This window comes from Pecten maximus, chromosome 15 (genome assembly GCF_902652985.1).
Source record: "Pecten maximus chromosome 15, xPecMax1.1, whole genome shotgun sequence".
Taxonomy (NCBI): domain Eukaryota; kingdom Metazoa; phylum Mollusca; class Bivalvia; order Pectinida; family Pectinidae; genus Pecten; species Pecten maximus.
In genome coordinates this window covers 30,190,887-30,215,474 of record NC_047029.1, presented here as the reverse complement: position 1 = coordinate 30,215,474, position 24,588 = coordinate 30,190,887, and the positions used below count along the sequence as shown (strand labels likewise).

General features: G+C 33.2%; 1 protein-coding gene across 1 annotated transcript; it reads left to right on the top strand.

The window, feature by feature from the left end:
- The first annotated feature begins 2,311 nt into the window (after positions 1–2,311).
- LOC117343937 (late secretory pathway protein AVL9 homolog) lies at positions 2,312–24,247 on the top strand. Its single transcript, XM_033906506.1, has 15 exons — positions 2,312–2,477; positions 4,264–4,384; positions 5,194–5,279; positions 5,541–5,612; positions 7,354–7,510; positions 8,265–8,344; positions 10,072–10,141; positions 11,801–13,308; positions 13,736–13,870; positions 15,064–15,205; positions 15,884–15,964; positions 16,143–16,257; positions 21,032–21,085; positions 21,513–21,601; positions 22,137–24,247. Exons 1-15 carry the CDS (start codon positions 2,397–2,399, stop codon positions 22,208–22,210), a joined length of 2,865 nt encoding a protein of 954 aa, XP_033762397.1. The 5' UTR covers positions 2,312–2,396; the 3' UTR covers positions 22,211–24,247.
- The last annotated feature ends 341 nt before the right edge of the window (positions 24,248–24,588 follow it).

Below are 24,588 nucleotides of genomic sequence, written 5' to 3'. Positions count from 1 at the left end.
GTCGTCTAAGTGATATCACTACCACCTAATGGATAATAAGTGTATTTGGATTTATCCACTATAGTGTACTGTACATAGCATTTGTTTACAATTTATAACTCTCTCTCTCTCTCTCTCTCTCTCTCTCTCTCTCTCTCTCCCCCCCCCCCCCCCCCCCCCCCCAAAAAAGATAAATAAATAAAAGATATAAAAAAAGAAATATATAGAGGATATCTAACAGTGTCTTCAGTAATACCAAATATATTTCACTCGTGTGGCTAGTATTTTAACATTTTTCACGAGTGCGCATAAACAGAATATCTAACAGTGTCTTCAGTAATACCAAATATATTTCACGAGTGGGGCTAATATTTTGATATTTTTCACGAGTGCGCAGCACGAGAGTTTGCGATTCACGATTGATTCACGAGTGAAATATATTTGGTATTACTGAAGACACTGTTAGATATTCTGTTTATTACATTTTTTTTCAACGAAAAACCTACCCCGTATGCTAACTAGGCCTACAGCGATAATTTGTAAACAAAAAAAAAGTAGTTCCCCCTGTCCAGGTGCTGACATATATGTCGGGCTTTCTGATTGGTCAATTATTTTTGTATTTTCTAATCATTAATTTGATTGGTCAAATCAGCAAAAGTGATATTTTTCACTAGTGAAAAATATCACTTTTATAGAATGAATAATTTTTGATATTTCACTGGTAAAAATGTAATAAAAAATATATATCAATTGAATAATACAAATGTGTTACACACATACATCAGGAATTAAGGTCCAAGTTATTATAAAGTGCATATACATGTACTATGATAAATTGTCAGGTCCCTGTGATAAAGCTGCTTATTAACTTTCCATTAAAGCTATATAATGATGCAGTTGTAACGTTTGAGTTTATTTAAATAACTCCAATTTATAGTCATTAACTCATGATTTTGAACGGCAAAATTGCACTGAAAATGACAAATGCACGTGGTTCCCCCCCCCCCCCCCCCTCCCCCCCCCCCCCCCCCTTTTATGCCTGATTATTTGTTTGTATTTTTTTATTATTATTATTATTTCTTTTTTTCAACCTGCTGTAGCTTACGTTGTGTATATGATATTAGGCTCCAAGTTGATTTCGTAGAAAAGCTGTTTTAATGACAAATTTATATATCCTGTCTATTTTGGGCCAGAGACATCTGGTTGGGCGGACATCCTACCACCTACCACTTTGCTAAATGATACACGTATATATAAATGTACTAATTTTCTGCTGTGATAATTTTACTTGTAAAGAACAACAGATGATTTAAATCCTATCTGAGAAAAAAAAAAAAAACAGAAAAAAAATCTGATGATTAGATAGAAATATGAGTGTCCGGATCAAGCCAACCAAAGGGGTTCGTTCCATAACGAGATGGGTCACGCATCTCTTATGTAAGACGACAGGGTATGGGCGGCCGTTTTAGGATAAAATACAGACACTACTTAAGTGCAAAAAAAGTCAAATGGCCATTATGTTCTTTTGACACTTAAGTGCAAAAGATTTGCACTTAAGTGTCAAAAAAATATTTGCACTTAAGTGCAAAAAAATGAAGCAAAGAGTATCACATGTCATTGCGAATATCGACATTTCCGGGAGTGTAGCATAATAAATGGGATTAACTGTAACATTTATGACCAAAATAATGTAAAAATGAAGGAATAAGGACACTTCACATGCTTTTATGTATTAATTTAGACATATTTACAATTACAGGAAATTCTTAGTAAAAAATATAAAGTAAAAGCCTCCTCCCCCCGCCCAGGCCTGATAATGAAAAGGGATGATAATCTAGGGTTAAATTTATAGTTTTTTGCACTTAAGTGTAAAAAAAGTTTTTTGCACTTAAGTGTAAAAAAAGTTTTTTGCACTTAAGTGTAAAAAAAAGTTTTTGCACTTAAGTGTAAACAAAAAAGTTTTTTGCACTTAAGTGTAAAAAAAAAAGTTTATCCTAAAACGGCCGCCCATAACAGGGTGATCACTCCCCAGAATGATCAAAAATATGTTATCGCTATCATAGTCACCAACAATTCGAAACCATAATTAAGTTAATATATATATATATATATATATATATGTCTTAACACTTGTGGAGTAACGTGGATCCTTAAATGTGGATCCTTAAAAGCTCTAATGTGATTCGTTATATATTCGGTAAACTAGCCAATCACATTTACGTTACTGTACGTAACACAGCATGTACAGACGGTTCGATACCTCTTTTGCTTTATGTATACATTCATCGATGCTATCGAGGAATCCCGAGTATATTTTGTCCCGGAAGTTCGACCATAGGGCCTGTGGCAGACGATGATGACATTTCGTTTACCAAATAATAACGTCGTAGTTAGAATCAAAGCGATGTGATAACAAGATGGCAGGCGCAGACGTAACAAGGGACTCACCTGTACTACACGTGGTGGTCATAGGATTTCATCACAAGAAAGGCTGTCAGGTAGTGTATACCACTCGAATTTTCTGTTTGGGAAACTCCCTCTGCCTGTCTGGTCATTAGAAATTACTGATTAATACGGTAGATTTTAATCAGGTAAGGCATAGATTTGCTACACTACAGCGGGGGAAATACATGACGAAAAGCAAAGTTCTCAAATGCCATAATTTAAGTGCAATATTGCATATAGGTAAAAAAAATAGGTGCAGAATACAAAAAATAAAACATAAAACAGATTGGATTGGAAGTAAGAACCCCCCCCCCCCCCCCCCCCCCCCCCCTTAAAATTGAGAGTTGGCAGTAAATACGACATTGTTTAAGGTTTAAATAAGAAAACATTTATTTCATGGACAGCAATAAAAGCAATCAGCTACATTTATGAAATTGCATGTTTATACACTGCTTGTGCTATGAATAAAAATACCATTATCATAGTAACAATACCATGTATACTGTAAAAGTTGCTCTTGAACCATGCATGTTAGAATTGATATGTTGTGTGTAGCCATGTCATATACTAAATATGTAGTGGAACTAAACTGGGTCAATCATCAGCGACCAAGTAGCTCAGTGGTACAGTGTCCAGAGGGTATCAGGTTCGAATCCTGGTCTGGCTGCTACATTTTCTCCTTCTCCTGTTACATAATTGCAGAGCTTGCTTATCCTTATTTAAAGCAATGGGAGTATGCTTATAGCAAGGGGATATCCAAACTTGTGGTCTTTGGGGGAGAAGACTTGAAAAAAAGGAGGGGGATAAATGTAGCGGAACTGGACTGGGTCGATCAGCAGCGACCAGGTAGCTCAGTGGTTGAGTCTCCATCTAGAGTTTGAATCCTGGTCTGGCTGCTGATCATGACATTTTCTCCTTCTGTTACACATGAACATTTGTATGCTTTCAGTGGATATTTTTTGCAGCAAAAGTGTAGGATAATTGGGTATTGGACTCAGAATACTGGCTTTTGTGTTATAACATATATAAAAATACAAGATTAGATAGTTTTGGGAATTTCGATGACTTTATTTTTATTTGGAAAAAAAAACCCTCAATTAATCTGGAAAAAAAACTCCATTAGGATTGGTGCCTGTGCACGTGTTCAGACCCAGATATAGGGGCGTGAAATACACTATAGTTTAAAGACTATCATAATGAGAAAATGTGCAAGAACAAATTAGTATTAACAAAAGATCTATCACTCTGAAGGTCAGATGATTATCTATATATAGTCATAAATATTAGACTGATTATTTCCAGCACAATTACCAGCTAAATTCATGGTAGGAGTTTATGAAACACACACACACACACACATATACCGTATACATTATGTATATATATAAACTCAAACTTAATGCAGATATCGAAGTATATATAAACTTAAACTTCATGCAACTCTTCTTTATCACAAGTGCTTGCTTGAGAATATTTTTCAGGTCTGAAGGTCAAAGGTCAAGGTCATTGTTACTAAAAATAGAAAATGTGTTTCTTTGCAATTTATATAATAATAAGTCAATTCTTTTTGGCCGATTGAACTCAAACTTCATCAATAGAAAATCTGTTTCCAAGCATGAACATCCACTTCTGTGGAATTTTTGTTTTCAGCATATTGGGTTTTTTTCATTGTGTCTGTGGTACAGTGGTACAGATATGCCATGGTATTGAGAGTGATAATGCATTTTATTATTATTGATGTGTAGCCCCTTCTTTTGAGTTTGATTCCTGGTATAATTGTTTTACATAATAAAGGCTTAAAATTTAACTTAAATGATATCTCTCTTCTTAACTATACAGGTGGAATTTTCTTATCCTCCACTTATTGCGGGAAACAAGGTTGATAGTCATGAGGTTCCAGAAGTTTGGAAACACCTTCCGTCTCTAGCCATACCTGACGGTGCCCACAACTACACACAAGGTATTGAATTGTTTCTTTAAATATTCATAAAAGTGATATTTGTGCCTGTATGTCTAGATTGTTTCTTTCTTTAAATATTCATAAAAGTGATATTTATGCCTGTCTGTCTAGATTGTTTCTTTCTTTAAATAATCATAAAAGTGATATTTGTGCTTGTCTGTCTAGATTGTTTCTTTGAATTCTATTTAATTGTAAGCTTTTAATTATACTATGCCAAAATGCTTTTAATGTCATAAATCCTTGATACTTGAAGTGCCAGGTTATGATCATAAAGCATATTCATATGTGCCAGATCACAACCCCTGGAGTCTCGCGGAGGACTACATATGTTATTTTACTGAAGAAAAATCCTTTAGTATGAATTAAAAAATTTGTGTTGCCCCCACTCTCTTTCAGTTGAATTGGAGTTAGATGGTTATAATATGCATATTTTGCATAATATATATGTTCAGAGGCTGATGAGGTTTCCGGAGCTCAATACCTTAGTCACTGTTCAATGTGTAAAGATATCATACATGGTGTACATGTGTCACAAACTAAAATAAGACCACTGCAACCTCTGCTTGACCTTTGACCCCCACTGTAAATACTGAAAAAAAAGCGTAATACAGGTTTCTGATACATTTCAATCTGTTTCTTGTGTGTATGTCAAATTTGGGAAAAAGATATAACATGGAAGTGTCCAATATTCAAAAATAGCGTAAATTCAAATTTAATTTGACACATTGATATTGGAATATATATTTGAGAAGCAGGGGGTATCCATGAAATCCACACTTCCAAGTTAAATCAAGTTTACTCTTTTGTAGACACAATATTTTTCCACCTGCCGTCGAGGGATGGTAACTTCACTACTGTGTATGGAGTGGCTTGTTACAGACAGATGGATGCCAGTGTAAGTGAAAAAATTGAGTAATAATCATATAATCATTATATGCTGATATAAAAACATATGCACAGATGTGAAGTTGGCATCTTCAAAACGTACCTACCTTTGATTAAAAAGAAGTTAAAATGGAGAGACTTATATATATCATGCATCTCTTTAGTGCTCCTTTTTATCTACAATATAAACGAGAATATCCAGAGAAAAACAACTGATGATAATAATGATCTGGAAATTATATAAGCTTTGGTACCTTTTACTTTTGCACAGGACTTGGTGAATAAGACTGCTGATGTGACTAGAAGTACCGTACAGAAAAGTGTGTGTGTCCTCAGTCGACTGGTGAGTACAGATATCGAGGGTAATGTTTATAATTACAGGAGCAGCATAAACAATTTCATGTTTCCTCCATTTCATGGTCGAAGTAGTGTTACCCTTGGCTGTCATTTTGTCATTTCATCATAATTTCATTTATGTTTCGGGCTGTTCATTTACTTAATATTGAATACATAGAAGATATTCCTTGTTTATTGATAAATAAAAGTTTTACCGTATTTCATCTTTTGAGTTGAAGATTTAGATATTTAAAATATATAAAATATAAATAAGATAGGAAAAAATATCGAAGTTTCCATCCCACGAGATGAAATATTACTGTTATTTATCAGGAAATGAGGAATATTCTATTTATTCCATTTTTTCTCACCTTTACTGATGCCAGTTTAGATCTGCAACTGAAGAAGTATTCAAAATATTCAGGTAATAATATCACTAGCAACACATGTACAGGTGTCACAATATGGCAAAGTGACATGTGTGGTTGTGAATATTGTAGGCCAACCTATTATAGTTGTTTGTGGAGAGAAATGCAAGGTGAATACAAAAACAAATCTTGACTGTAAAGGCCAATGTCTGTGTATATTCCATCACTGTCATTGCCAGGAACTAGCTTTAGGTGCTTGTTTTGTTTTCTATATACTGGAGAAGGAAATAAATCATGACGAGACACATGCTCGTTTGATGTGAGCTCTGAAGATTGGTGTTTTGCCCATGCAAATTGAATATTACTGCCATATTACTTATTGGATTCTTTGAGAATATTCCAAGAATACTAGAAGAATATTCATGTTCTAAAGACTGGGTTTCAGTTGTAGTTTTGCACAATTCCTGAGCAGAACTGGTACGAGGGAAGATCATACTGATCAGGATGGAAGAGAATGGGAGATCTTGCGATTGTAATTGATGTTAGTTTTGCCATAGTTATTTAGGTAGTTGACATTCTTGTTTCCTGACAGTGACAGTGATTGAATATATATATATAGCAGTATTTGTCAGAAAGTTGAAGAAAGCAGATGATAGTAGGTGCATGCTGAATAAAGGTGGATAAATCTTTTGTTTGATATCTCAAAAAAATGTAGTTCCGCCAAGAGCGATGTTTTCACTGTTAATACTGTGCTTTGATTGGTTAGAAATGAGTGAAAATATGAAAACTAAATAAAACAAAAAAATATAAAACTTATATTTTCACCTAAAGACTTTAAATTTCAATGTCAAAAAAATATAATAAATATTTAGAACAGTATATATTGGTATATAGTTATATAATGATAATATGCAAGTCAAGTTCTAATGTGGTTGTGGTCAATAATACTCCCAGAGTTATAGCCATTTAATTTGAAGTATTTTAACCAAATGATTTAAGATTTAAAAAAAATAAACCCAATATGGTCATTCAAAATTGAAGAGCCGTGCCTATAGCTTGCTGTACTAGTTAGTAATTTACTTAGCCAACCATCCTTGGTCAACCAATTCCTGAAAAGCCATGTGTAAATTTCTAACCAAAGCCAATAAAACTAAAAAAGTTCTAAATCTTGGTTATTGGCCAGGGCATTTGTGTCATTCCGACACATCAAGTTTGTCTTGACCATCGAGCCAGATATCAAAATCACATGTCGACTAGAAAATCACACTTCACTGGATTTATCAATTTCGACATTAATGTTGTTGTTTATTTTATCATGCCAAACTTTTCAAGGTGATATATTCTCATCTTTAATCATACATCTCTCCATATCTTTTCCAGCCTCTATTTGGATTAGTGAAAGCCAAGTTAGAGCTTATTACACATGCCTATTTTGAGGAGCGAGATTTCACCAAGGTGGGCTTGTTGGAGGAGACATACAGGAACCTCACAATGTCGGTCACCGAAGGGGTGAGAGATGGGTCCAGAGTCTTCATGGGTATGTGTGATCAAATTTCAAATGCCATAATTAATTAATGGCTGGGCATTTCTCTCCTGAACTGAAATGCCATAAGGCCTTAATAATCAACATACAATCAGTTGGATAACTAGAGGAGAATAAATAATTTAACTATAATAACTGCAAGGTAAACTGCTAATTTTGAACCATTATTGCCATTAGTAGCCTTTAAGGTTTGTATGTTCAAATAATCCTCTATAGGTGTACTAATTAAGATCAGTCAAGGAGTGTATAAAGATATTACAAGAATGCAAAAAAGCACAGTTCACTTTTAGTACAGATCGTGTATTTTATCGTACGCATGTCAAATTTTGATGGATGTATTGTGGATACTGTCTGTCCATCTATCCAAAACAAATTAAATGGTTTAAAGTTGTTTTCGTGGCAATTCCTTCAATGGTAATAAAAGTAAAATCATAGAATGTGTTGTCCTAATTTCTCTGCATGAATGTTCATACGGTGGCTAACAATCATCATATGGGTTCAGTTAGGAAAAATAATTCATGTTTAAAAAAAAAAAAATTGGATAACTTAAGGACTTTATGTTTTAGGGGCAATTTTTTTCAGTTAAAATTTTGATTACAGTCAGATGGGGTGTATTGTGCATCTGTTTATCCTGTGTTACTGTACGTAATTGATCTCAAAATCACAAATCACCAAATTAACACAAAATTTCTCTTTAGGAGTAGAGATTGTTACCGTTGCAATATTGTTAAAATCATTTTCATTGCAGGGATGTCTGTGAGGGATGTTGTTTGCCAGTTCAGACATAAAATTGTGCTGTTATTTAAACTGATACTCCTGGAACGCAGGGTAAGTACAGTATCTAATCTATAGACAGTTGAGATTTATACCACGCTAATGCTATGAATTATGTCAAAACTAGCTTTGAACATTTTCAAATAGAAGTCTAATGACACTGCATGAACATATAATTGAACTAGTGTTGTTCCGATTAATTTTGTCCATGTCTGGTTATTTGTACTTGAAAATTGATAAATCGATCCTTGTTTCTCATAATCGATCATGGTTCAACTACTTTTAATTTTTTGTATTTCTTATATGGACTAGTACATCTCGGTTTTTTCATCAGCATCGACTAAGTCGCAGGAGTTTGTTTATATCAAAACCTAAAGCCCTACAATTAACAGTGATGCTGATTGGCTGAGCGCTCAAACCAACAACCAATCAGAACTAGAATATCAATGGTAATGCTATCGTGTATCATAACAGCAGAACTGAATTGTAGGCCTGACAAGATAACGAAACTAAAATACCATTAGAGACTGCCATTCGAAAGTCTTCAAACATTTCAAGAATCAGGCGTTTGGAAGGTGGGGTTCTGGTGTTAATTGTTCCCCGAAAGTTTAAATTCTAAAACTTTTTGCAGAAGTGTGATTGACCTACAGTGTTGAGTAATATGTTAATGACGGGAATTTTCATTGTACAAGGATATGAATAAAAAGTAACATTTAGTAAATTAATTAGCTATTTTTATATGAGTTTCTCACCAGATTGAGGTGCTGAACATGTACACTGTTACCAACATTCTATGACATGCAGTTGCCATTATAAATGAAACCGAAAGTAGACAGCGAAAAACATGTACTGTTAGATTAACATAAAATGTAATAGGCCTATGTTATACCTAATGTTTAGAAATGTTTCTCTGGGTTTGCTCAAGGACAGATCACAACTATATCTTTTTCTTTGAATCATGACCACAAATTTAAGAACACATCTGCTGAATGACAAAGACTATCTAAAAGACTTCTGACACTCGATTATAATTGTCAATGATCTTTTTTTATAACTTAACTTTGCGATAATGCATTTCATAAGTTACATTAGAATGTGTATTTGGATTAAATTTTGTTCATAAATTTTAAAAGTTTACATACTGTGTAGGATTTTGTTCTCCTGCAGTTATTACAAGTTGTTAAATGTATAGAACTTACATCAAACGGATTTCAAAACAAATCAGAATTATTTCACTAAATTGTTTATTACTATTTTTTTTTTTTTTTGTAAATTAAACTTCTTTCATGATCAATCACTAGTTGATCATCGGTCACTTGTGTAAAAGTGATGACTAAGCTGACCTAGAAAAGTACATAATGATATATGTATGTTCTTCATTCTCTGGTGGTCGGGTGGTACAGTGGTAACACACTTACCTTTTACCTAGGTGGCTGTGGGTTCGACTCCCCGATCAGACGTGAAAAGGTATGGGGTCACCTGCCCGACCACGTGGGTTACCCCGGGTTATCTGCTATCCTCCCACAGTAAGACCCCACATGCTCTTCCATCGGGCCTACAGAGTGATTGATATAAGTTAATGTAACTTGTTTCGGAATTGTTGTAAAATAAATTAAGTTTACAATTATATTCACTGTTTTCTCTCATTGTTTAAAACAAATAAAGATGCCTTAATTTCATAACTAGTAGATATTACGAAATGTGTTACTTAATTGATAATGCTAATGCTAAATAGTATTCAAAATAATGGAGTTTTGTAATTTGTTACGTTGCTTTTTTAGGTTCTGTTCAGTGGCCCACCTGTTGAGAAGCTATGTAATACATTACTTTCACTTCTCTCCTTGTTTCCAGGTAAGCATGTATTTTGTTTTTAATTTTAACACTGCAATAGTTTAAAACAAGTAGTTTTTCATTAATGAGAATCAATATTCAAAATGCACTCTGCTTAAAATTCTCCCTGACAATGTATAGTGGCTGGGTGGCACTGTGTGATAAACACATTTTTAAAGAAAATATTTTTACAAAGACAGGAAAAGTTAATCTCATTCGATCAATTAATACTTTGATATTAAGTCATGAAATGAAAAAATATAACGTAAAAATGATTTGCATTATTAGCCCACCATTAGCAGTTTTTTTATTGCTATTTCTCAGAAAGGACAACTTGGCACAGGGATCTTTCTAATATTTTATTTGTCTGTTCCTTTTTGTGCATGTATAGTCATGTTTTGTTAAAATACCGGTAATGATAATACAATGGTGGACACAAAGATCCCTCTGGGATCTCTTATTACGATAATTAAACCAAGATCTCTCTCTCTTGGATCTTTTACGATAATCAAACCAAGATACCTCTCTCTTGGATCTCTTACGATAATTAAACCAAGATCCTTCTGGGATCTCTTACGATAATTAAACCAAGATCCCTCTCTCTGGGATCTCTTACGGTAATTAAACCAAGATCCCTCTGGGATCTCTTACGATAATTAAACCAAGATCCCCCTCTGGGATCTCTTACGATAATTAAACCAAGATCTCTGTCTGGGATCTCTTACGATAATTAAACCAAGATCTCTCTGGGATCTCTTACGATAATTAAACCAAGATCCCTCTGGGATCTCTTACGATAATCAAACAAAGATCCCTCTCTCTGGGATCTCTTACGATAATTAAACCAAGATCTCTGTCCGGGATCTCTTACGATAATTAAACCAAGATATCTCTGGGATATCTTATGATAATTAAACCAAGATCCCTCTCTCTGGGATCTGTTACGATAATTAAACCAAGATCCCTCTCTCTGGGATCTGTTACGATAATTAAACCAAGATCCCTCTCTCTGGGATCTCTTACGATAATTAAACCAAGATCTCTGTCTGGGATCTCTTACGATAATTAAACCAAGATCCCTCTCTCTGGGATCTGTTACGATAATTAAACCAAGATCCCTCTCTCTGGGATCTCTTACGATAATTAAACCAAGATCTCTGTCTGGGATCTCTTACGATAATCAAACCAAGATCTCTCTGGGATCTTTTACGATAATCAAACCAAGATCCCTTTCTCTGGGATCTCTTACGATAATTAAACGAAGATCTCTCTGGGATCTCTTACGATAATTAAACCAAGATCTCTCTGGAATCTGTTACGATAATCAAACCAAGATCCCTCTGGGATCTTTTACGATAATCAAACCAAGATCCCTCTCTCTGGGATCTCTTACGATAATCAAACCAAGATCCCTCTCTCTGGGATCTCTTACAATAATCAAACCAAGATCCCTCTCTCTGGGATCTCTTACGATAATCAAACCAAGATCCCTCTCTCTGGGATCTCTTACGATAATTAAACCAAGATCTCTCTGGGATCTGTTACGATAATCAAACCAAGATCCCTCTGGGATCTCCTATGCTACTGTACAGTAATTAGAATTGTGATGTGTTGATTTATTAATATCAAATTAAAAGGAAACTGTTTTTATTGAATACTTGTATCATATTTTTATTATAGGTATGATAGAATTTGGATTAGAAGAAGCCACTTCTAACAGCAATAGTAAGAAGCTTTCCCCAACAATGAGATCCACACAAATCGGCAGTGACGAGGAAGAATTCTTGGAAATTCGCTATCACAGTGACAGTTCACAACACAGCTCTCCAAAACTTTCACTTGACCCCGAAATACAACTAACGATAGACACCCAAATATCTAAACTCAATCCTGAAGAACCAAATTCCCCGACAATAACAAGGGGATGTGAGGAAGATTCAGGGACGAATAACCCACTTAAAGAAAAAACATACATTTCCGATTCCGCAAATTTACATTCCAGTGTATCGGAGGACAAAGACAATATAAGCAGTACCAGTGTTTTATCAGGTGAGGGTGACAGTGCAATAGTAAAGAAGGACTCAAAAACACTTGATGAAAATATAAATCTTGATAAGGATGGTGAGATTCTCCAAACTGAAAAGTCAGCAGATTGTGATATTAATGAAAAACCACAAAAATTAGATGACAAAACTGCAAAAGATCCGAGCAGTGATTTGTCCATTCCAGACAACAGTTGTGGTACCGGTGATGTGTTTAAGGATGAGACAAGTTTTATACTGGCGACAAAATCGGCAGAAATTAAAGTACCGCATAGCAGGTCTCGCGGAAGTTCTTTCCATTCTTCATCCCCAAGTCCAGTTACCTCCCCTGTACAACTGGTTTTGACAGAGAATAGCAACCCACTGGCTAATGTGAACTTTATCACGCATATAGAAGCAGTTCAAACTGGCCAGACAATCCAGAACAGTGATTCTGTCATAGATATGGAGGAATACTCAGAAATGCTGGAGAAAATGGACTCAGAATCGACTGGGAAAAAATCATCAAACCCAGAATTGTCTGTAAGCTTAGAAGGAAATAAGGAAGGTCTGCTTCAACACAAATTAAGTGATAGTGTTGAGGATCTTGATTCTCCTGAAAGTATTCAGAAAATTGATAAAGAAGATTGTTTTTCATGGGAAGAGGATCGATTATTTTTGTCCATTGAACATGAATTGGAATCCAGTAACAAGGAAAGTAGTGGAGAATACTCAGATAATGCTATAGAGGCTGAAGAATTAAACTTTGAGTTGACGAAAAAGAATATATCTCGGCAACAGAGCAGAGTAAGTGAGGATGGAAAGACTGATATTGTTAGTAGTGATTTGATGGAGGTAGATCTACTTTCTTCAGAAACCAGTAGTAAAAAGTCAGATGGCGACAAATCACAGGATGATATAAGTATTCAGGATACTGACGGAAAATTGTCGAGTCCAGGAAGCAAAGCTGCTGCACTGAAGAATAAACTCAGCTCAGCTTTTGGTTCGGTGCGGGAAAAAACATCACGTTTGAAGCGTGGCAGTAGTAGTGGTCAAAGCAGCAATAATAGCCCAGGAGATGTCCAAATGGTTGAAATGTCCAACTCCTATCTTGCCTCCAGGCTACAGCAAGATGACTGTGGCTTTCCGCTTGTCATATTCTCAAAGGTAGAGTCACAGAAATACAGTTACAGTTGCACGATAATAATGAAAATATCACGAACATCCATTTTTATTTTACCCATATCATCTGCCTCGCAGATTCTCAATTTTGATTATTATAATGTTTTGACATTAATTCCATATACATTTGTAGTTTGCTTTCTTAAACAAGATTTACGTACCAGATACTGAACATACATGATTGTATGCTTCCATTATCCATTGTTAGTCGAATATGATAATGTATGTGACTGTACATTATATGATCAATTTATTATTGATTTTCTGAGTAAATTTGTGTATGTCCATTCTATAATGGAGAAGTAAATTTTGAAACACTTCTTGTTTATCATATTAACATAATTTATATTTCATCCACATTCGGCTATACTTGTCTGTGTTGCTAATAATCTTGTTAAATGTGATTTTTCAGGGTAATGTATGTCATCCTTACCTGTCATTACAATATTATGACCTGATGCAGGATGTCAACATACGAGCCTTCGTCATTGGGGCCACCAACATGTTGTTCAAGCAGAAACGACACCTTACTGATGTGGTCATCGATGTAAGTAGCTGTGAAAACCACAGGGACATGGCAAAAGTCCCAACTGCATTGACCATACAAATATGGATCATGGAGTTGGGCATTAGTCTGAAGCCTCTGTGTGTGAATATCGGCATGCAGCTAATGGTATTTCACAATGGTCCAAAGTGATGATTAGATTCATCAACGCTTTAAATTTGTGTCTCCAGTTGAAGCTGCAAAAGACCAACTTTTCATCATGTTCCAATCATACCAAAAAGAAAATAGAAAAGAGTAGCAATAATAGGAAGGCTTGATGAAATATACCTTAAACAGGCTTGGAACAATAACAACCTCTCACTGTCAAAGAATAAGATTTAGGCCAAAAATAATTGATTACCTGGTTCTCAGGCCCTCTGTCATCTGTAAAAAAAAACTGTATCTCATATGTTTTTCCTGGTTGAATTACAAAAAATTGCCATCATTATTCTTTGGAAAGAGAATATTGGGAAAAAAGCATCACTAACAAACCCTTCTCCTGTAATATCCATTATATTTATCATAAATTAGAGCACATGTGTATTAATGTGAAATAAAGACAAATAACAATTAATAAAAAATAATTCTTTTCCACACTAAACCGTCTAGGTTATGGCAAATTCACAAAACAGCCCTTCAATATGTCGTAAATACCTAAGTTTTTATATCTGTCACGGTCTTATAGAGTTAAACCCTTAGGAACAATGATATTGCCTCACAAAACATCCTCTATTTTAATTCCTGTAACTATATATATTTGATGAGAAATAAAAGAACTCAATAAAATTTCTTATCCTTGAATGTTACACGAGAAATGCAACTTTTGAATGTTGAAAATTGGTAGGCACTTTATAATTTATTATCAGTATATATATGTACATGTTTATGAAAATAATGAACCAATAATAATCAGTTGGTGGCCGGAAAACAATTGTCAATATCTCCTTCATTACATTAATCCTGACAGTGAGTACGATGCATGTTGTTAAAGGTATTTTTTTTAATTCATGGATTCACCTGTTGTTTTCCAGAAAACTGACCATATATTTTTTTTATATGAATATTGTAGGTCCTATGACCTCAATATTTTGTATGTTTTCTAAGCCAATAATATGTATGTCAAAAGCTTAAAAACTGCAATAAATAATTAATCTATAGAGTCATACACATACTTAGTTATCTACCGTATTCGACAGACAATGGAAAGTCGAGTTGATATCCATGACAAAGAGCTACAGAAGGTCCTGAGTCTGACTACCGCTGACCTACGGTTTGCAGAGATCATTGTGAAGGCTGTTGTTGAAGATGACCAAGATTCTGCCTATTTTGATGGAACAGGTATACTGCAGCTGTTGATACTTATATTGGATATTATAAACCTGTTTTCGACACTCCAATTTTTGTTCACAATTATTTAGGCCAAGCAAAGTAATATCTTTTTAATAAACATGGTAGTTGTATAAGAAATCAATTTTCTCTGATACTGTACCAGTTGAATTTCTTTGTACTGTCTGTAATAGTGCTCTCAAATACCATATTGGTCGTGTTATATATCTTCTATCATATTTACTTTACAAACCTGAAGAAAATGTTCAAGAATTTCAGTTGAGATATCAGTCTGATTAAAGTCCTTATAGAACTTAAGCCATGATATAACCGCTGATTTTATATTGGGAGATCTGGATCAGTTGTGGCTCGATAAATGATGTTAATATTATTGTGTATTTTAACAGAAACAGTGTGATTCCATTACTTTCATAGATGACCACACTACTTGGCATGAAAACCATGAAAAAAATGTGATAATCCCATGAAAACCTCATTAAACAATGAAAACATACCAAGAAGTTTTGTCACAATGCCATGAAAAAGTATTGACATCTTTCACAATACAATGAAAAACCTATTAGATGATCAGTATCTGATTACAATTCACCCATGAATTATTTTCATGGTCATCATTTCCAGTAAAAACAATATTCATGACCAGTAATATGTTGATATTTTATATGACAGAGTGGGAAGGTGGAGACGAGTGGTTGAGAGCACAGTTCCGGGTCTATCTTCAGTCTCTACTAGTCAGCTGTCAGCAGGATGGTAGGCCAATGAAATGGGATGATTCAAGATATGAATTAATCAAATTTTCTGTAAAAAAAAAAAAAAAAAATGGAAAGTGTTACATTTAAGCAATATACCTGCAATTTACCAATCATATTGATATCATGATCAATATCTCTAAATCTTATCATTCATTTAAGTTACTTCTCATTTTCAGATGTAAAACATCAAGAGGATTTTGGTATGTCTTTTGTCCAAGCATTCAAAACAACACACAGCTACCGAGTATGGACGACTACAGAACACGAAGGCATGAAGAATATTGCATTAGGGTAAGTACTAATCACCTGGACATCTTCAAATCAATTTAATTATCCCTTAGAACCCATGGTAACAACAGCAAAATCTCATATCTATGATTACTAGTAAATGTAATCTGTAATAAAGAATACTCATTTTTTAAGCCTGATTACGTTTTGAGGAAAATGCTATTCTCACATATTTCACAGGGTTATCCCGCAGTTACCAGAGAAAGGATAAATCTCACACAGGAGTGTAAAGACAGCTGGAACCCGCAATATGACACTGCATGCTCACAATAACATAATATCATCATTTTACTTTGAGTAATAAAGTTTACATTTGCTTGCAGGTATGTGAGGAAAATAATCAATCATGGGTCTGTTCTGTGAACAAGGATATCTCAACCCTCGAGTAAGACTTTGGCTGGCCAGCACACGGCAAGCCTCGTGCTGACTGGCCAAACTCTTACACTCGGGTTGAGATATCCCTGTCCACGGAACAGACCCATGATAGATTCTTTTAATCTCACATATATATGGTTAATCATGGTTAAGCACAGTATATTGTGCATAGATAGTTTAATGTGAATAAGTAGATAGACAGATAGTTTAATGTGAACAAGTAGATAGACAGATAGTTTAATGTGAACAAGTAGATAGACAGATAGTTTAATGTGAACAAGTAGATAGACAGATAGTTTAATGTGAACAAGTAGATAGACAGATAGTTTAATGTGAATAAGTAGATAGACAGATAGTTAAATGTCAACAAGTAGATAGACAGATAGTTTAATGTGAACAAGTAGATAGACAGATAGTTAAATGTGAATAAGTAGATAGACAGATAGTTTAATGTGAACATGTAGATAGACAGATAGTTAAATGTCAACAAGTAGATAGACAGATAGTTAAATGTAAACAAGTAGATAGACAGATAGTTTAATGTGAACAAGTAGATAGACAGATAGTTTAATGTGAACAAGTAGATAGACAGATAGTTTGATGTCAACAAGTAGATAGACAGATAGTTTAATGTCAACAAGTAGATAGACAGATGGTTAAATGTGAATAAGTAGATAGACAGATAGTTTGATGTCAACAAGTAGATAGACAGATAGTTTAATGTCAACAAGTAGATAGACAGATAGTTTAATGTGAATAAGTAGATAGACAGATAGTTTAATGTAAAACAAGTAGATAGACAGATAGTTAAATGTGAACAAGTAGATAGACAGATAGTTAAATGTAAAACAAGTAGATATACAGATAGTTTGATGTCAACAAGTAGATAGACAGATAGTTAAATGTAAACAAGTAGATAGACAGATAGTTTGATGTCAACAAGTAGATAGACAGATAGTTTGATGTCAACAAGTAGATAGACAGATAGTTTAATGTAAAACAAGTAGATAGACAGATAGTTTAATGTGAACATGTAGATAGACAGATAGTTTAATGTGAACAAGTAGATAGACAGATAGTTTAATGTCAACAAGTAGATAGACAGATAGTTTAATGTCAACAAGTAGATAGACAGATAGTTAAATGTAAAACAAGTAGATAGACAGATAGTTTAATGTGAACAAGTAGATAGACAGATAGTTAAATGTCAACAAGTAGATAGACAGATAGTTAAATGTCAACAAGTAGATAGACAGATAGTTTAATGTGAACAAGTAGATAGACAGATAGTTAAATGTAAAACAAGTAGATAGACGGATAGTTAAATGTCAACAAGTAGATAGACAGATAGTTAAATGTGAACAAGTAGATAGACAAATAGTTAAATGTGAACAAGTAGATAGACAGATAGTTAAATGTGAACAAGTAGATAGACAGATAGTTAAATGTAAACAAGTAGATAGACAGATAGTTTAATGTGAACAAGTAGATAGACAGATAGTTTAATGTGAACAAGTAGATAGACAGATAGTTTAATGTGAACATGTAGATAGACAGATAGTTTAATGTGAACAAGTAGATAGACAGATAGTTTGATGTCAACAAGTAGATAGACAGATAGTTAAATGTAAAACAAGTAGATAGACAGATAGTTTGATGTCAACAAGTAGATAGACAGATAGTTTAATGTCAACAAGTAGATAGACAGATAGTTAAATGTGAACAAGTAGATAGACATATAGTTAAATGTAAAACAAGTAGATAGACAGATAGTTAAATGTGAACAAGTAGATAGACAGATAGTTTAATGTGAACAAGTAGATAGACAGATAGTTTGATGTCAACAAGTAGATAGACAGATAGTTTAATGTCAACAAGTAGATAGACAGATGGTTAAATGTGAACAAGTAGATAGACAGATAGTTTGATGTCAACAAGTAGATAGACAGATAGTTTAATGTCAACAAGTAGATAGACAGATAGTTTAATGTGAATAAGTAGATAGACAGATAGTTTAATGTAAAACAAGTAGATAGACAGATAGTTAAATGTGAACAAGTAGATAGACAGATAGTTAAATGTAAAACAAGTAGATAGACAGATAGTTTGATGTCAACAAGTAGATAGACAGATAGTTAAATGTAAAACAAGTAGATAGACAGATAGTTTGATGTCAACAAGTAGATAGACAGATAGTTTGATGTCAACAAGTAGATAGACAGATAGTTTAATGTAAAACAAGTAGATAGACAGATAGTTTAATGTGAACATGTAGATAGACAGATAGTTTAATGTGAACAAGTAGATAGACAGATAGTTTAATGTCAACAAGTAGATAGACAGATAGTTTAATGTCAACAAGTAGATAGACAGATAGTTAAATGTAAAACAAGTAGATAGACAGATAGTTTAATGTAAAACAAGTAGATAGACAGATAGTTAAATGTCAACAAGTAGATAGACAGATAGTTAAATGTCAACAAGTAGATAGACAGATAGTTTAATGTGAACAAGTAGATAGACAGATAGTTAAATGTAAAACAAGTAGATAGACGGATAGTTAAATGTCAACAAGTAGATAGACAGATAGTTAAATGTGAACAAGTAGATAGACAAATAGTTAAATGTGAACAAGTAGATAGACAGATAGTTTAATGTGAACAAGTAGATAGACAGATAGTTTAATGTGAACAAGTAGATAGACAGATAGTTTAATGTCAACAAGTAGATAGACAGATAGTTTAATGTCAACAAGTAGATAGACAGATAGTTTAATGTAAACAAGTAGATAGACAGATAGTTAAATGTAAAACAAGTAGATAGACATATAGTTAAATGTAAAACAAGTAGATAGACATATAGTTAAATGTAAAACAAGTAGATAGACGGATAGTTAAATGTAAAACAAGTAGATAGACAGATAGTTAAATGTAAAACAAGTAGATAGACATATAGTTAAATGTAAAACAAGTAGATAGACAGATAGTTAAATGTAAAACAAGGAGATAGACATATAGTTAAATGTAAAACAGGTAGATAGACAGATAGTTTAATGTAACAATGTAGATAGACAGATAGTTTAATGTGAACAAGTAGATAGACAGATAGTTTAATGTGAACAAGTAGATAGACAGATAGTTTAAATGTAAATCAAGTAGATAGACAGATAGTTAAATGTGAACAAGTAGATAGACAGATAGTTTAATGTGAACAAGTAGATAGACAGATAGTTTAATGTGAACAAGTAGATAGACATATAGTTTAATGTGAACAAGTAGATAGACAGATAGTTTAAAGTGAACAAGTAGATAGACAGATAGTTTAAAGTGAACAAGTAGATAGACAGATAGTTTAATGTGAACAAGTAGATAGACAGATAGTTTAATGTCAACAAGTAGATAGACAGATAGTTTAATGTCAACAAGTAGATAGACAGATAGTTTAAAGTGAACAAGTAGATAGACAGTTTAATGTGAACAAGTAGATAGACAGATAGTTTAATGTGAACAAGTAGATAGACAGATAGTTTAATGTGAACAAGTAGATAGACAGATAGTTTAATGTGAACAAGTAGATTAGACAGATAGTTAAATGTAATGTCAACAAGTAGATAGACAGATAGTTTAATGTGAACAAGTAGATAGACAGATAGTTAAATGTAATGTCAACAAGTAGATAGACAGATAGTTAATTGTCAACAAGTAGATAGACAGATAGTTAAATGTAATGTCAACAAGTAGATAGACAGATAGTTAAATGTCAACAAGTAGATAGACAGATAGTTAAATGTAATGTCAACAAGTAGATAGACAGATAGTTAAATGTCAACAAGTAGATAGACAGATAGTTAAATGTAATGTCAACAAGTAGATAACAGATAGTTTAATGTAAAACAAGTAGATAGACAGATAGTTAAATGTAAACAAGTAGTTAAATGTAAAGATTGGTAAAATCAAACAATGTGAGCTGTCAAAAAGTTACCAATATACCATAATCAATCATCCACTCTCTTTTTACAGTCTACAGTTTGATGGAGGGCTGCTCAAATTGCCCATCATCCATGGTCCTTCATCATTCTGTCCATTTGTCATCAAATTGTCCTTAAACAGTGCTTGTTACCACCAAAAATTTGTATTGGTATTTTTTGCACCATGCTTACAATATTGAAATCTGGTAACATGACTCTTTGATAGCATGTTGCAGATTGAGTTTAAAGATTCTGTTCAGCAAACTCTTTTTGTTAGAGTTATTTAGATTTGGTTCATTAAACTCTTTTTATAGAGTTATGACCCTTTGAACTAGTTAGGGTCAGCAAGAGGCATGCATTGCCTCAGAAATACTCAGTACTTAATAACTGCTTTGACTTACTTGGTATTATAATGGATGTTTTTTGTCATTACAGTCATCCATACCATGGAAACCTGGGTGTGTCTGACATCAGAATGAGGCTCTCACAGTAAGTTGTCACCGAGAGGCAAACTGGTGTTTCCACAATGCTTTCTATGTTTTGAGTATATTTATTTGAATAATTCTTAGTAATCTTTTCCTCGAAAAAGTTAGATTAAATAGACAGGTCTTTGTTTTATATACATGTAGACTACTTTTGGTTAAAACTGATCACGCACCCTACTTTTTTACTTAGAAAGTGAATGTGTGTTTGGTTAAAGCCTGTAAAAGCTTTCATGCCTCACTAATTTGAATTACCTTATTCAGGCTTTTTACCATGTAAGTTACTTCCAAGGAGATGAAGAATGAACAATGTATTTCTAAGACAGATATTTCACACAGATGTCACATAGAACTTATTTCCTAGTGTCATGGGTCATTTTGCAGAGCAAGTCATATACATATACATTTCATGCATATACTTGTTCTGTCAACAGTACAATGCAGAGCACAGAACGAGGCAAGAAGATCAATGCTGCAGTGTCACAGACTGGCAAATACGTCATGCAAACAGGCAAAGTTGTAGGTCAGTCTCATTAAATACATTATAATTGTTGTATAAAGACAGATACAAGCAGGCTTACAAATAGGACATATGTGTACAATCTATATCAGAGGCATTGAACAAATATCAGTATAAGTAATGAACTCTGTTCCATATTAATCAGTGTTGTAAATGTTAATTTCAAGATGGACTATTAGCTATTTTCAGAATTAAATTGCAAAATATATATGGTATACATGTATTGCCTTAAAAATAGAAATGATAAAATATTGATCTGTCTTATAATTCTGACAAAAAATCCATATCTTCTTTACTTAAAAAATTTGGTACCAAAGATTTCAACAATCAAAAAACACATTTATGCTATATTCTGTTTACTTAATAACTTCCTCTTTAAATGATGATGCATATTACAATTGTGTGGTCACCTGAATTTTCATGTAGATATGTTTAACTTTATACAAGTGGTGCCCTAACTCAGGCTCGGTCAGCCATGTCATACAATTGTGTGGTCACCTGAAGTTTCATGTAGATATATATGTTTATATTTATACAGGTGGTGCCCTAACTCAGGCTCGGTCAGCCATGTCCTCCTGGTTCAGCAGTAAAGGCAACAAGGAACAGTCCTGAACATGCTTTACTACCCCACCCAATGGGTTACTCTCGAACTGGTATTATATCACTTTTTCCAGGGTTACAGCCCTGTAGTTCTAGCGCAAGAGAGGCTGAAGGTCAGAGCTATTGATACATGTGATCTAACCATTGAAACATCATTGCTGAGATATTAACCATGAATGTAGTTTAAAAAGATTTAATGACCTTTTTTACCTTGATATTTATTGGACATTTGGTAAATTGTCTCCTGTTGACCTTGACCTTTGTTATACAGTTATGTTAAAATGACTGAAAATGACCTTGTAATTCATGGAAGGTGACAGGTGATGAAAAGTTTGTTAACCTGGATCTTTTGTTACACCTGTATGACTGACTATCTATGACCTTGTCAGTCTTGTTAACCTTTGAAACTTGTTATAAGACTAAATACTGATGACCTTGTAAATATTTGAATGTGACCTTGGCACTGATGACATATTACATTGTAACCTATGTTTTAAAGTTTTTAAATACACTTGAGGGTTAAATGAAATTGGCAGTATTGGGTTTTGGAGTTTCATATATATGGGAATATAATTTAATGGAGAAAAAAACAACAGTTTTTCAATTGCTCTATTTTGTTAGTATTATAAATGGTATGGGTTATTAATCAAGGGCGTATTTTGTCTTCAAAAGTAATACATGTACTTTCATTTGACACTTACAGAGTAGTTCCCCATATTTGGCTACTTCTATCCAGGCAGTAATTGAGCTAGGTTAGTATTTAGAAGAGGGGAGGGGCAGTATAATGGGGTAAAATACTGAACTGGTATCTGTAACTGTTTGGGAGTCAATAAGAATCATAGGCCTATTCATATTTTACACTAGGAGAAGTGAAATTTATATAATTATAAACATACTATGACTTAATTGTGTACACATTTAGTTTTTTAACCACATCAAAACCAATTTCTACATTAATGATACAATTGACTTTTTTGGAAAATACATTTTTTTTTTTTTTTTTCTTTTGGGTGCATTTCTATTTCAATTGCAATGAGTGAACTTAAAGTACAAGCATGACATTTAAGATTTTCTTATGTTTATCGTTCTCATATTAAATACTCGACAAATTAATTATGTAATGTTCATTACTTTTAATCAATGACATAATCTTTATAATGTCTCGTCTTCAACAACTTTAAAGTTGTAAAATAAAAGAAATGATCTCATTTTAATGACAGGTACCTTATTCAGTTTCATTACCTTATTACCCTTATAAGACAGACCACTTTACCATATTTATTTCCAAACAGTATTTAATTCCATCATTTCACAATATGTCTCATTTTCAAACATTTTCATTCGGATTGAAGAAAAAACAAGCTAAGACTTTAATATGTTTTAGATTGTAGTGAGTGTAACATATTTGCATTTCTGAAATGAGCACAACTTTCAAACCATCCTTAAATAACCTGAATAGAACTAAAAGTTCTTTTCATTTGAAATATATAGAGAAAATACTTTCTTTGCGCATTTTAATGGTTATTCCAGTAAGGTAACTGGGACACTTAAAACGTTATGAACTTTGTTGATTTATTTAGATGTGATGATACATGTATATAAAATATGGTACAAAGCCAATTACTGTTAACTGTTCTAAACTTCCAATTTTTGTCTGTTAAATGGAATTAAATGTTACTGTAAAGTATATGTTTGAGTAAAAATAGATAAAATCTTATGTGAAGATGTTTTGAAATAAAGAATTGCTTTAAATCAGTTAAATTTTTCAATTACTTTATTCATTAATATTTGTATTAAAGATAAATGGCCTAGGGACACCATCAACAGTTGTTTGAGATATATCTCTTAATACATAAAACATTAAAGACTTATGAATATGTCACAAATTACTGTAAACATTATTTTCTGTTGAAAATGAAAGTGATATATAGTACTATCTGTGTTGTTATTTAGTGTATTTTTCTAATAGAAGACTTTCAGATATACTAGTATTTCATTTCTATGCCACTAAACGGGTACCATTCTATATATATATATATAATTAAAAATATATAATGTCCTTGTGATGGGTATACATAGTAATAATAATAAAAAACACAAACCAGAAATTCACACTAGCGCTTTCAACATGCTTTGAGAGCAAGCTCTTCAGGTGTAGTGAAAGGATTTATTTGTGACGTCATCACTGTGTGTCATGGTTACGTCAAAACAACATAGATTGATGACGTCATAAAAGACAATGATCAAAAGTACACATAAATACAAAATTGATGCCGTCAAAATAAAAAAATACACAATTAAAAATTGTGTAATGGAAAACAACTGTTTTTACAGTAACATTGATTTGGAATCACACAGAACTACATGAATTGAGACTTGGTTTTAATAGA